Raw genomic sequence first — 14,246 nt, 5'->3', positions numbered from 1 at the left:
TCCTTACGGTGCTGTGCTGAATGTGTAGATTTGGTGGATTTACATAATGGCTTTGCATAATGAATATTTATATAATGAATGCATTTCCATAATGACTGCAAGTTAAACACGCACTGTAAAGATTACAGGGCAATAATTTATGTACTAAGTTAAAAATCACCTCTAAATACGTTTTATTTTTATTCCTCCAAAAAGTTCATTTTATCTCTTGTTCGGAAAAATGGAATCTGACCCAACCCGAGTAAAGGCTGCATCGATGCAAATCACGATAATATTTTGGCATTAGTCTACATTGAATCATTTGTATTCTGAGTTTTCCATTTCTTATCTTCCAGCAGCAGCTCTGACAAACAATTTCAGAATATTACAAATGCAATTCTTTAATATAATTTAGCGTTGTGTTCTAGATGCGACACTTGTGTGTAATCCTCATTAGCGCCACCGGGAATTACGGGGGGGGAAACTGATAGAAATTACAAAGTGCAGATGAAGCTCACGTGTAGATAAAGGTAATTTGCTGCAGGCATAATACGAGCCCATACGGCAACCTGGCGTTCTCAGCTCCTGCATGTAATTGGATTTCAGGGCTGTGTGGCTGTTGGTACAGCAGGGCGTGCAGCTGAGCGCAGGAACAGCATGATGTGACTGAAACACTTGCAGCATGGACTGCACTCTGCTTGCTGCACGCCTGCTCCCAGCAGCACATTGGAAGCCATGGGCTGATGTGCAGCTGCAGAGCAGAGGGGAGCAAGGCTGTACGAGCGAGCAGCAAACCTAATATGGCCTCGATGCCATCCTGGAGAGAGGTGCCCACACACACCACCATTGTGCTCCTGCCCTTAGGGCAGTGCCATCAGCACAGCCCAGCCCACAGCTCACAACCCTCCTCTCCTCCCCTGCCCTTGGGCCAACACGTGCACACAGGGCTCACTGAGAGCTCTGTTCTCCAAGCACCAGCTCTGCCAGGGCTCAAGGTGGGGGGGGTCCTGCTCAGCAGTCTGGGTGGACTCATTCTCCTCTTCTGCTATTTTCCTCTATAGGATAATTTTAGCAGCTCCTTTCTCTAAAAACCCTAATGCTTTATGCTATTACTCTAAAGTATCACTGCAGTTTCCAATAAAATTTTATTTGACATTTAGTTAAAATCCATTTTTTGCTGCAGCTGATTTTCCCCCTGTCCCCCAATGGATACTTCCAGCAGAACTCACTGTCATTGTCTTAAAGGTCAAAAGTTAGGTTTTTTTCTGACTCTCACTTCAAAAAGGAAACCGCTGTTGGATGATGACAGCCCACAGAAAGCAGCAGCCCATGGAGCTGCCTTCCCTGCAGCACACGGGCCCCTCACTACAGAGCTGCTCCACAAAAACTGGCACAGCAGTGGGGATACCCCAGGATGGGCTGCAGGTTGTAAGGCTGAATGGGAGGGAAATCTCCTCAAATCTGTGCCATGATATGTTTCAGTTTTCACTTCTAGAGAGCCCTTGGATTGGCTTTAGTGTGAGCTGATCATATCATAGAATCACAGCATGGCCTGGGTTGCAAAGGAGCACAACGCTCATCAGCTCCAACCCCCTGCTGTGTGCAGGTCACCAACCAGCAGCCCAGGCTGCCCAGAGCCACATCCAGCCTGGCCTTGAATGCCTGCAGGGATGAGGCATCCACAGCCTCCTTGGGCAACCTGTGCCAGTGCCTCACCACCCTCTGGGGGAAAAACTTCCTCCTCATATCCAACCTAAACCTCCCCTGTCTCAGTTTGAAACCATTCCCCCTTGTCTTATCACTATTCACCTTTATAAACACTCACTGCCCCTGCAGCCTGTTAAAAAGGACTCTTGCTCAAATGAGCTTTGGCTTTTCAGGCTGAGACAGCCACTACCTTATCCTGTACCCCTGGGGAGCCACCCATGCCCCAAGGAAAAGCATTCCCTCTTTCAGGTGCCTTTTTTTGTCCCTTCCCATGTTACAGCTGCAGTATGGCTTTCACTCTTGTGAGCTTAAATCTGATGACGCTTTCCTTCTCTACACCTCTGGTCAGACACACATCCTGGCCAGCATGCAAAAGCAGTGCTGTCCCACCTCTGAAAGCTGTTACTGCTGGGACTCAGCAGGAAGCTCCCAGCGACAGCTCCAGGCACTTACCAGATGGAGAGATGTGTCTCCAGGAAATGGAGGGCTCTGGTTTCCCGGTGGCCAGACACACGAGAGTAACATTGCTGCCTTCGTTCACAACGATGTCACTCGAAATACGAAATATCTTCGGAGAAACTGAAAGGAAACGAGGAGAGGTTGTAAGGGAATGCCATTGAGTCAGTGCTACTGAGACAGTGCTGCCATCAGAGCAGAGGCTGAGCAGGCTGCGTCTGTGCATTGCCATGGCCACAGAACCACACAAACCGGCTGGGAGGTCACAGTGCAGAAAGAAACAACAGCAGCATTGTGAAGGTGTGACCACAGCCATTTCAATCACGTCTGCAGCACAGCCTGGGGACTTGAAATATTGCAAATAGGAAAGCAGCAGTTTCCTCTGTTTTGTACGGAGTAGGGATTGCTATGAGACCCCAGTAAAGTGCTGCTGATGGATGGATGCTTCCATTTGTGAGAAGGCTGAGCTTACTCGTGACAGCTTGGAAAGAAAATGTAATTAAATTTTTCTTGTACTTTAAGAAAGAATGGTGTTTACATCCATGTATACAGAGGGAGTTGTATCTGTTCAACAAGGAGACCAAAACAAACACATTTGTTTCTATTGTGTTCCTTTCAAGTCTGCAGTATTTGATAAAGAAAGATTTCTTCCCTAAACCCCACTGTTTGTCCATCTGCTCATAAGGCAGAGCCCCACACGGAGCAAAAATAGCACGGAGTTGTAGGGAGCCTGCAGTTCCAGAGAAATAAGAAAAGAAATAAGTGTTCCAGAGCTGTGGGGATGTGGCACCGAGGGATGTGGGCAGTGGGCATGGGGGGGGCTGTTGGGGATCTTGCAGGGCTTTCTCAACCTCAGTAATTCCATGGCTCTATGTTTTTATGTGTCTGTGTTCTGTGCTTTGGGATCCCCACTTGCAGACGTTCTCCAACCCTTCCATGGATCCATTGAAGTTAGTGCATCAGCATGAGTCAGGGTCAGAAAACTTCAAGGAAGGTGGAAATTCCCTGTGCTTGCCCATGGCTACGCATTTGTGAGCAAAGAAAATTAAAAGTCTTTGCAGCGTATGGTTAATTAGCAAAGAAATGTCGTCCATGGGGAGTCCAAAGGTCTGGGAAAGGCCTTTCCAACTTCCTATGAGAGTGAAGGTCGGTGCTGCTATCCTTTGAAGTTCAAACAGGTCTACACACAGCCACTGAAACAGCAGAAGCCGCCTGAGCTCAGCAGCTCACTCACAGAGGCAGCAGTCCCTTCCTCCCGTCCACTTGGTGCCCAGGGAAAGCATGCAGTCCTTACACAGCATTTGCAGGAGCTGGACCACACAGCCAGAGCTGCCTCCAGGCACTGACAACTCATTGATTAGAGTTCAACCCACAGGGAATGGCTGCCCAACCCCGCTCTGCACAGCCTGGTGCTGCAGGGCCGGGGCACACACACACTGAGCAGCCCCTGCCCTGAGCAGCAGCTCTGAGTGCTGAGCACACAGCAGGAGGGATGGAGCTGCTGCCCAGCTGCCCTGAGCCTCATCCCGGCTGAGATGCAGAAATCCTTTGGAGAGAATATCACAAGCACTGCAGCAAACACTATGGCTTTATCCAGCCTACAGTATTTGGAAAATATCCTCCTAAGCCTGAGCCACGTATTTCTTATTCCTCCAGAAAAAAAACATACTTGTGGGAAGTTATGTGAAGGAATTCAGTAACTCAGTGCAGCCCTTCTCACAAGTAAATACTTACAATTGGTGTCTATCTAGAATTGTGGGAATGTCTTCCAGATACAATAGATATCACAGCCTAAGACTTCCAACAGTTTCTTATTCCAGGTTCTGCACCCTCGATGGTAGAAAAATAGGGATTGGCACTTGCTTTGGCACTATTATGCAGTGCTGTGAGTGGGTTTGCACCCAGCTGCTACACGGTGCTATTTACCCCAGAAAGTTATTTGCTGTAAATGGTCACCACACAGAGGGGCCCTGGCTGAAACGTGCCCTGCTGCCCCCATGGCACCTGTGTGCCCCACACACACCGCGGTCCCCTGGAGCTCAGCCTGCGTCAGGCTCAGGGTCAGAGCAGACCCCATGTCTGTTGCCAGAGGTGGATGCATGAGCCTCCCACTCACTGCTAAGTGCATGGGCTGAGGCTGACGGGTAAAAACCTCTTAGAAGTACAGCAATGTGAATTTCAGGTGTGCTCAATTGCAGTCCTTCGGCATAAGGATGAGGCAGAAGAGCTGGCTCATATCAGCACTCAGTCAAATCTCCAAAAGGACAGGTTTCCAAAGAGAGCACACTGACAGCACTGCCACAGGCAGAAACCTCGCATTGAAACAACAGGGCTTCGTTCAGCTCGCACTGATGAGCATCTCCTTTCCAAGACAAAGATCAGCACGGTCTGCTCTTTCCACCGCTGCCTCATCCAAGCACTGCCCTCCTCTGCCCCTGCCCTCGCATGAGGCTGTGAGCGCTCTTTCTCATCCACCGCCTCCCGTCTGTGCTCACATGAAGCACAGAACACAGCCCTGTTATCTGGGGGCAGCCACGGCTGAGCGATGCTGTTGCCTTCTTTCTTGTAGGCTTTGGTGCTTTATTCAAATCCCAAATCTACACCGTTTTGTGAAGTGCTTTAATTTTGATAAAACCATGTGTTCCAATGGCCAATAATCAGAAAAACTTTACCTGTCAGTGTGACGTGCAAGCTGTGGTTATGGAGCACGTGTGTGTGCTGGGACTGAAATGCTGCAGGTTTGGGGAGCACCTGGCCGAAGGGGCAGCTCGGGGCCATTGGCCTCAGCTCAGCCATTCCCAGCACCAGCAGCTTCCCAGGAGTTGGCCGGAAGGCTGTGCTGCAGAACTCTGGCTGTGCTTATCCTGGCAGTTCCAGGTGATGCTCACGCTGCCACTCCGGGGAAGCGCTTCCAGCAATTAAATACCCCTCACTGCTGGGAAATAGCATCTTTCTTCAAAATTGCATTTCACTAAATTCAGCTTTCAGAAATCAGATCTTATTATGTTTTTGTCTGCAAGACTGAACATTCCCCTTACTATCAAGTATCTTTTCTATGACTAAGGACCCATAAAACATGATAAATCACCTCTTCATTTTTCTCTGCAGATGATTTAAGCAGTACAAGCTTAATTTTCGTTAGGCTTGATAGATAGTATTTGTTTCTCTCTTTTGAGGACTGTCTGAATCATCCTGACACGTGAACAGTGGAACACAGCGTAACAGTCTATTGAGAGCCTTACCAGTGCTGCGTGCAGAAGCACTCTGTGTTATCTCAGCTCTACTCCTCTTTCTCAGTGCTGCTGTCCTCGTCCAAGCTACCATTCCTTCCATCCCCATCATTTGGGCTATCGTCCCTGCCATCCCTGCTATCTCCATCATCCTTACCACCCCTATCACCCCTACCATCCCCACCATCTGGTCTATTGTCCTTGCCATCCCTAACATCTCCATCATCCTACCATCCCTATTACCCCTACCATCTCCATCATCCCTACTACCCTAACCATCCAGGTTACTGTCCCTACTACCTCCATCATCCCTGCCATCCCTACCATTCCCACCATCCAGGCTATTATCCCTGCCATCCCTACCATCCCTATCACCACTGCCACCCCCGTCACCCTCCAGCTCTGGCCCTTGGCAGCGCTGGTGAGGAACGGCAGGTCTATGGGGATGCAGGTGGCTTTGCTGGATGTGGGGTCTTATTGCACTCTCTTGCGTTGTTAAAAACATCACTTACGTGTGGTTAGAAAGGACACAAGCATTGAATTATTATTCCTACATTATTTACAAATTTCCAAATTCCTTGGGAACGATGAAGTATCCCAAGGCTCCTGCAGGTCACATTGCACATCAGTGTGTTCCTCCCTCCTGATCACTCCCATAGGAATCTCTCTGCTCCCCGCACACCATGCAGACATGTGGGGCGCCTGGAGCAGCAGCAGGCAGAGGGGGCTCTCCGGCCATGAACTACAAGCATGTTTGAGCTCACAGTTCTCCCCAGAGCCCAGAGTTATACGAGCCATTATTGTGCAGGGGACTGACAGCGAGTCTGTACTTCACTGTGCCTCATTTCTCATTTTCAAGGACTGGAATGATATTCTCAGTTACATTCAAGTGCACATAAACGATGCCGTGTAATAAACCTTACTGCTGTCACGGGAATGACTGCAGGACTGAACTGCTCCTGTAGACGAACGTGGGAGAGGATGACTTATTTCCATCACAATTTAGAGTCATGAGGCAAATAACCTGGAGTCAAAGCAGTGCGTCCAGCCTCTCAGCGTGTGCTGCCATGCTGCTCTCTGCTGGAACGTCCTGCCAGCTCCCAGTGCCTGCATGTCTGCATGGGACTGCAGCTGCACCCAGCTGGGAGCCCTGCTGCTTTGGGAAGCAACCCTGGGAAGGGTGATGGCAAGCCCTAGCATACATTGGTTTAGTGATGTTTGTTAAAATTAAGGCCGCCAGCTCCATTTTGAGATTATAATGTAGTAATTCCTCTCATATACAGAATATTGACAGTTCCAGTAGAATGTATAAAAACTATGAGAAGAATTTGGCTATAAGCACAGAAGTGTCACGTGGGAGTTGGGAAGAGGGATTTTGCCACCGGAATTTGAGGAGTGCCCGCAATCCCCAGTACCCCAAAGTCCTTCAGCCAAACACTGGGCTGCACACCTGGCCTCTCTATCTGTAGTGACCATTTTTGCTGGTTATAATTTCATTATTTAACAGTAAGTCAGCAGAGGGAGGAAAGATGCTGCCCTCAGCAGATCAGTGGCCGGAATGAATTCATTGGCTGCTCCACCTGTGCAAACACCGATGGCTGTGGGCAGGCAACCAGCAGTGGCACAGGGGTGTGCAAAACATCCACTCACTGCATTCCGGGTTGTCCTGTGCCACACTCTGCAGCACTGTGCTGGAGGGCAGCAATGCTGCCTGTGAGCAGAGCTGCAGGAGGGAAACAGCACAAATGCAGGGGCATAGCAGCACCAAGAAGTGCAGGGGTAAGGCACAAATGCAGGGGCACAGCACCAGTGCAGAGGGGCACAGCACCAGTGCAGAGGGGTTCAGCACAAATGCAGGGGCTCAGCACCAATGCAGGGGCTCAGCACCAATGCAGGGGCTCAGCACTAATGCAGGGGCTCAGCACTAATGCAGGGGGCTCAGCACTAATGCAGGGGCACAGCAACGGAGCAGCACAGAGTGAGAATTCTGAGGGAAGATTTCAGCTGTGACACAGCACAGGATGAAGAGTTCTCTAGGCTCAGGGAGTGCAGATTAAGTGGATTTTTCTCACTTACATGCTTTGTTTGTTTTCTAATTGCTTGGGTTCTGCTTTAATCTGGGCTCTATAATAGGGAAATTAAATAAAATCTCGCAGAAGATATCTGAAAGTCTCATTGCAATGAAACAGGTTGCACAATTTACTCATTTCCAAAATAGATCTGGAAAATAAATGAACACCAGCAATGCACAAACCAAAACAACAGACAAGTAAACATTCCAGTGCAGCCCTGCTCTACAATGAACCTCTGTAAAATTACAGAAATTATTCACTATGATCCGATGCCTGTGAAAAACTACAGATTCTACTTTCATCAATCGTTTCCTGGAAAGAATGTCTTTCCCATGGCAAGAATCGGCTTCTCTTTGAAGTATTTCTGGACCCTCAGTGACAAATAATGCTCTGTGGTATGTTGGTGTGCTGCTCGGTTTTCTGCTATTTACTGGCTCTTAGGGACCATTACATCCAGATCACTAAAATCTGTGGAATTTTTTATGACCAGAGCATAAATATACATAATCACAACGCAGACCTAACGAACACACTCATTTTGCACGCGTGCGTCCCATCAGGCCTGTTCACAGAATGACAGATCACAGAATCACCCGGGTTGGAAGGGACCCCAAGGATCATGTAGTTCCAACCCCCCTGCCTAGCAGGGCCACCAAACATCCACATTCAGATCAGGTTGCCCAGGACCCCGTCCAACCTGGCCTTAAACACGTCCAAGGACGGGGCATCCACAACCTCCCTGGGCAGCCCGTTCCAGGGCCTAACCACTCTCCTAGTAAAGAACTTCCCCCTAACATCCAACCTAAATCTTCCCTCCTTCAACTTAAAACCATTTCCCCTAGTCCTGCTGTTGTCAGCCCTTTTGAAGAGTTTACTCCCCTCCTGGGTGTAGGTTCCCTTCAGGTATTGATAGGCTGCAATGAGGTCACCCCGCAGCCTTCTCTTCTCCAGGCTGAACAAGCCCAACTCCCTCAGCCTGTCCTCATAGGGGAGGTGCTCCAGCCCCCTGATCATCTTAGTCGCCCTCCTCTGGACCCTTTCCAAAATCTCTATGTCTTTCTTGTACTGAGGGCTCCACACCTGGACACAGTACTCCAGATGGGGCCTCACAAGAGCCGAGTAGAGAGGGACAATCACCTCCCTCTCCCTGCTGACCACCCCTCTCCTGATGGAGCCCAGGATCCCATTTGCCTTTCGAGCTGCCAGAGCGCACTGCTGCCTCATGTTCAGTCTCTCGTCCATCAGGACCCCCAGGTCCTTCTCTGCCGAGCTGCTCTCAAGGACCACTCCTCCCAGCCTGTACAGGTGCCTGGGGTTCTTCCGGCCCAAGATCTATGAGCATCTTTATCTTTCACCCCTTCAACCAGCTCCAGTCTTCAGCACCCAGTAGGGGCACAGGGCTGGAGCAAACTGTGACAGAGCAGGGGATGAACACCTCACTGCAGCACCTGAAGACCCAACTGGGAGCTCAAGAGGTTCCCTATGAGCAAGATGTGCTGCCTGTGCACGGCACGGCATGGCACTATAGAATCATAGAATCGTAGAATTGCTCAGGTTGGAAAAGACCTTAAAGATCATCAATCCCAACTGTAACCTAACCATACTACTCTAAGAGCCCACCACTAAATCCTGTTCATGAGCACCACATCCAGACAGTTCTTACACACATCCAGGGATGGTGACTCAACCGCCTCCCCAGGGGAGCCTGTTCCACAACCCTTTCTGTAATGAAGTTCTTCCTGATACCCAACCTAAACCTCCCCTGGTGCAGCTTAAGGCCATTTCCCCTCTTCCTGTTGCCTGCATGGCACAACATGGCACAGCACAGCATAGTACAGCACAGCATGGCTCAGTATGACATAGTAAGGCTCGGTGTGACACAGCATGGTACAGCATTGCACAGTATTACAGAACATGGCCCTGCATGGCACAGCACGGGGCAGCAGGAGCTCCCTTCCCACTCAGCTCCCACACCCTTTCACTTTGGTAGCTCCACATTTTCCCAGAGCCTGCCTTTCAATATCTGATTTTCCCCCCATGTGTGATGGTTTACTGAGATTTTCTAATATTTTCTGCACTTCTGCCATTTGAAAAAACTCTAGAATTTCCAAAATACTCATGATAAAAACCTGTTGATCTGTGGTGGAGGCTACGGGCAGTGCTGGGGCATGGGATGGCTGTGCTGCACAGAGCCTCCACGCACTGCTCCAGGCCTGGGCTCACCCTGCAGGAGCACATGTTGGGCTGACCTGCACAGAGCTCACTGATGGAGATGCTGCAAAACACAAGAATTGATTTCTCTCTGCAGCCGGAGTGATTTATTGCTTTGCTTTCCTAATCTGCATATTGATTTCATTATCTTGCGTAGTATCTAGAAATCACCAGCATGACACAAGAAATAGATTATTGTTTTATGGCTTGGACACAATAATTCGTTTGCATGACAAATATAAAGAAAAATTAAAATGTGCTTATGAGGGTTATTAAAACCAGCGATGAACTCCATTTGCCACTAATTGAGAATCTATACGACTCTTCACTTTGCAGGCAGCAGATCTGCAGCATCTGGAACACCCCTCATTGACAAACGGCTCTGCCTTCCAAAAATTGTAGCCCAGGCATCTGCATGAAGACTTCTTGTAAGACAGCCACCATTTCCCATTCTTTCCCACTCTTGTTCTTTCCATGATAGAAAGGACGAAGCAATGTGGGACGGAATGACAAAGCACAGCCGTAGCACATAGCTGTGTGGGGAAAAGGAAGTGAAAGTGAAAGCAAAAGTGGAAGTGAAGGAGGTCACAGCGTTCCCACACCACATGTACGTTCTCATGGGTCGGGTTGTTTCGAATATTTCAATATTTCAATTCATTTTGCTGCCCAAACATGCCCTTAATTGTGTCAGCATCTGTAGATGCTTGTGTCCACACGTACTCTCCATCTCTCCAGTGAACACGTGCGCAGTTTGCATCCTCAGACCTGCCAACAAAATTTGTACCATCCTCTAAACACCTCCAACTGCCATCTCTAAAATACCATATTTAAACAACAACAACAACAACAACAACAAAGCCCTCCTCTACAATGCCTTTGTTGTGGTTGAACATATTGTGCCATAGTCTCTATCATAAGTAAAGGTAGTTGTGCTTTTTGCAGTTTGAAATCATTTACATGCCAACATGTAAAACAAAGCTCCACTTTCCCACATGCTTTGTTCAGAACACACACTGGAATTGCCACTCCAGAAATATTATTGTGCTCTGCTCAACTTTGCCACAGACAAAAAACTGGAATACAGACACTCCCCCACCCCAAGGCATGAGATTGTTTTTCCTGCCACAGAGGGGGACAGAACAGGGCCATGCATTGAGCTCCATGTCTGGAAGTTTACAGAGCCCCCCAACGGATGACTTTAAGAGTATGATTAACACGGATATTTAACCTGCAGACCAAATAGTATAAGAAGCAGACAGGAGCCTGTTCTGGCATGGCGCAGACCTTTGCTTATGGAGCAATCAGTCACCAACTGGGAAGAGGAAGAATATCCTTTCTGTGGGCACTGATGTGATTAGATCCCAGCAGTGGCTGATTGAGGAGCTGCACACAGCTCCCCACCTCCCCTTACTGAGCTCACTTTGCTGTGGGTGCGGATGCAGCACGGGCACCAGCTCTGATGGAACTGATTTTGGTGGGCAGGGGAGAAAAATGGCAATTTCTCGATTCATCAAGAATTTTCATCTGAGGTCAACGCAGAAGTGTGAGGAAAACATCACAAACGTAGCACTTCTCAAAGCTTTTAAAGCTCAACATCCACCTATGTTCTTCAAAGCTGGAGAGTAAAAGGCTTCCAAGAAACTCTCACCGATGCTCCCGTACACACAGACTGGGCCCAAATGGGACCGTGAGGTGATCAAGGACACCAGTGCCTCTTCCACCCCCAGCACCCAGCACCCAGCACCCAGCTCCATGGGCAGAGGGGTGGGGGGCAGCCCCAGCCTCACCTTGGCACCCGCTGACGGCCTTTGGCAGTTCCAATGCTGAGAGCGCTCTGAGCGCCGAGCGTGACAGCTCTCTTTTTTCCAGGTAAATCGAAGGATCTTCATCTCTTACCCGCAGTTATTTTGTCATGCAACCATTTTTCCATCAATGAAGAAGCAGGCTCTCTGCAGATAATCATTCTTCAATTTCTGATGCCATAGATTTTCCCTATTTTTGGTGACTCATATTGTTCTCTCGGTAAATGTGGAGAGAAGGGAAAGGACAGCGCTTGTTCTCTCTGCAGCCCTTTCATCACTCTCCTACATTTTTTCATTACTGTACTCAATTTATCACTGAGAAAATACAGAAATAGAAAAGCTATATTCTTTGCCTTGAGATGGATTTGTTATCAGCAGTTCGATGCTTTGTAAAGCAGAAGAAATGTAGAAAATAAAGTAGCTATTTCTGTTAATTGATTTGCAAAAACGTAGCTTCAAATCAGAAAAACCTGACCGCACCAAAAATCCCACGACCTTTTCTTTTTCTTTCACAGCTCTGCACCTCTCTCCCCTGGCAGAAGAATGCTGCAGGCTGTGGGGCACTGGGGCACTGAGTCCCCTGTTGGTGGCAGGTCTGCATGCTGAGCATGGGGCTGAGGCCAGCAGGTGGGTTTCCATGCAGCCCAGTGCCGGGTTCCAATGGCTCCATATGCTGTTGCATGCATGGAGCAGAGCGACTGGAAGCTGCATGGGGAACCCTAATGATGGGAAAAGAGAAAACCACATGTCTGTAAGTGGGTGGTTCCTGGAAGGATCACTGTCCCACTGTGTGCCTGGGGTGGCGCAGGTGGGGGCTCTGTGCTGCCCTGCACATGTGAAATAGGTTCTATCAGAGTGTGGAGAGAAAAGGGATAATGTGGGGAATTCCTCCCCTGCTGCTCTGACCCTGTACTGCTGCTGGGGGCTCCAAGAGGATGTGTGAAAAGCAGCAAAAAGAGAAAAAAAGCAATAACCCATGGCTAAAACTGAAAGTTTCCCAGCTGGTGACTGATTGCGAGCCAAGCAAAAGGTCTGGGCTACAAACAACATTCCATTTTAGCTGCTTTGTTTAAGCTAAATTAGCACACACTGATACAAAAGTACTCTGAGAAATCAGGGATCCTTTCCATGCATTTCCATGCAGTAAATGATGCATTTAATGATTTCACAGGCAAATGACACCCAATTTCCTTTCCATTCTGACTCTGGGAGGGTCTCCTTGCTCCCCACGCTCTGCCTGGTGCTGTGACCTGTGGATGTGAGGCCATCAGCCAGGACCTGCAGTGTGCTGCGGGCAGTGCTGGAGTTTGGTGCTGCTGTACCCGACTCAAATGTAGATTAGACACAAGGTTATTCCTGAAGATCCTTTCTGGTGTAGTGAACTCAGACATGTAGTACATCCGTACCTGGATGATAACGTGGTTTTAATGGTGTATTGCTATGGAAAATAGGAACACCAAAAGGAGAAACACAATTAAGTCTGAAAAGAGTCAAAGGTGAAAATTTTGCAGCGGTTAGCCTAGTTCATAAGCAGACTGCCCCAGCATCAGTGCTGCAATGCCAGCTCTTGGGGAATGGTCACTGTTTGGAGAAGAAAGGAGCAATGGGTGGAACAGCACAAACATTCCAATACAAATACATTGGCATCGAACAGTGCAAACACCCCAGGAAAGGCCGTGTGCATGTTCTGCATTCCCTGCATGGAGCTGAGGCAGGGTGGGCCAGCCCTGAGCATGCCTGGGAGCAAAGGGGGGCTGCAGCCATCACACACAGTGCTGCACCACCAGAAAGTGCCCCCCAACATCCTACAGAGCCTGGAAGGCGCCCAGCTTTGTGCTATTTCCAAGGGAAACGCTGGGCATGTGCAGAGCAGGGGCATGCAGCTCCACCTGCCCACATCTGTGCCACCCACCTTCCTTCAAGAGGAGCAGAGAACGGGCGCAAAGCAGGCACAGCCCTGCTGCTCCCAGCCACACGCTGCCCATCCATGGGCACAGTGATGCTCACATGTGATGGAGCACTGTGCATTGGGGTGTTGCAAGGCTGGGGGTCGCCACCATCACTTTCAGTTTTAATTAACAATGATCTTCAACGAGATTCTTACAGCTGCCAGAAGGCACTTTGTGATACCGGAGCCCCATGGCAGCGCGTTGCCATCAGTGGACGTTTCTGCCAGGATGAGCTGGGTGTTTGCACTGCAAGGCTGGAGGATTTGCTCTGCGCTGTTTTTGTTCATTCCACTGCTCAGCAGTGGAGGTTATTAAGAACATCCTGTAAAATATTAGTTTTGGGACTCCATTTAATGAATTTCTCCATGCTGGAAATAGATTAAAGACACACAGAGCAGAACCACATCACCAGTTGAGGCCTTCGTGGCTGTACGACTGCAGAGCAGCCATGATGATAACTTTACAGAATTGTGAATTAGGGATTTTTTTACTTGGGATTTAAGCTTTTTAATCATTTAGAAAAGACTATGGGATCATGGCTAAAGCAAAAGATACAGATGTCAGAAACAGTGATGGTCCCCACAACATCCCAAGGATGCCAGCAATGCACGCAGGTGTTTCCTAACATCCTGGGCCATGGAAGAAGAGGGGAGGGCAGGAACTGCAAACCGCCCTATTGTAGGGACAAAGCATCGCCATTTTGCCTGCATTTCCATTGTATTCTGGTGTCAGCTCATCACCATCCCCATACATCGCTGTGAGGAAGGTATCTCTCTAATTATTCCAGAACCACACTATCATTCAGGCTGGAAAAGCCCTCTGAGATTCCCAGCCCCCTCG

At 48.9% G+C, this 14,246-nt stretch overlaps 1 protein-coding gene across 2 annotated transcripts in view; it reads right to left on the bottom strand.

Annotated features, from left to right (window-relative positions):
- Nucleotides 1-14,246, bottom strand: part of NEGR1 (neuronal growth regulator 1) — a 188,246-nt gene that overhangs the window by 83,676 nt on the left and 90,324 nt on the right. For both annotated transcript variants that reach the window (XM_048945051.1, XM_048945052.1), the window contains exon 3: nucleotides 2,140-2,265. In XM_048945051.1, the coding sequence (XP_048801008.1) occupies nucleotides 2,140-2,265 (126 nt within the window). The remainder of the gene's footprint in view (nucleotides 1-2,139; nucleotides 2,266-14,246) is intronic.

Source organism: Lagopus muta, chromosome 5, assembly GCF_023343835.1.
Source record: "Lagopus muta isolate bLagMut1 chromosome 5, bLagMut1 primary, whole genome shotgun sequence".
Taxonomy (NCBI): Eukaryota; Metazoa; Chordata; class Aves; order Galliformes; family Phasianidae; genus Lagopus; species Lagopus muta.
This window is presented reverse-complemented; position numbering and strand designations above follow the sequence as displayed.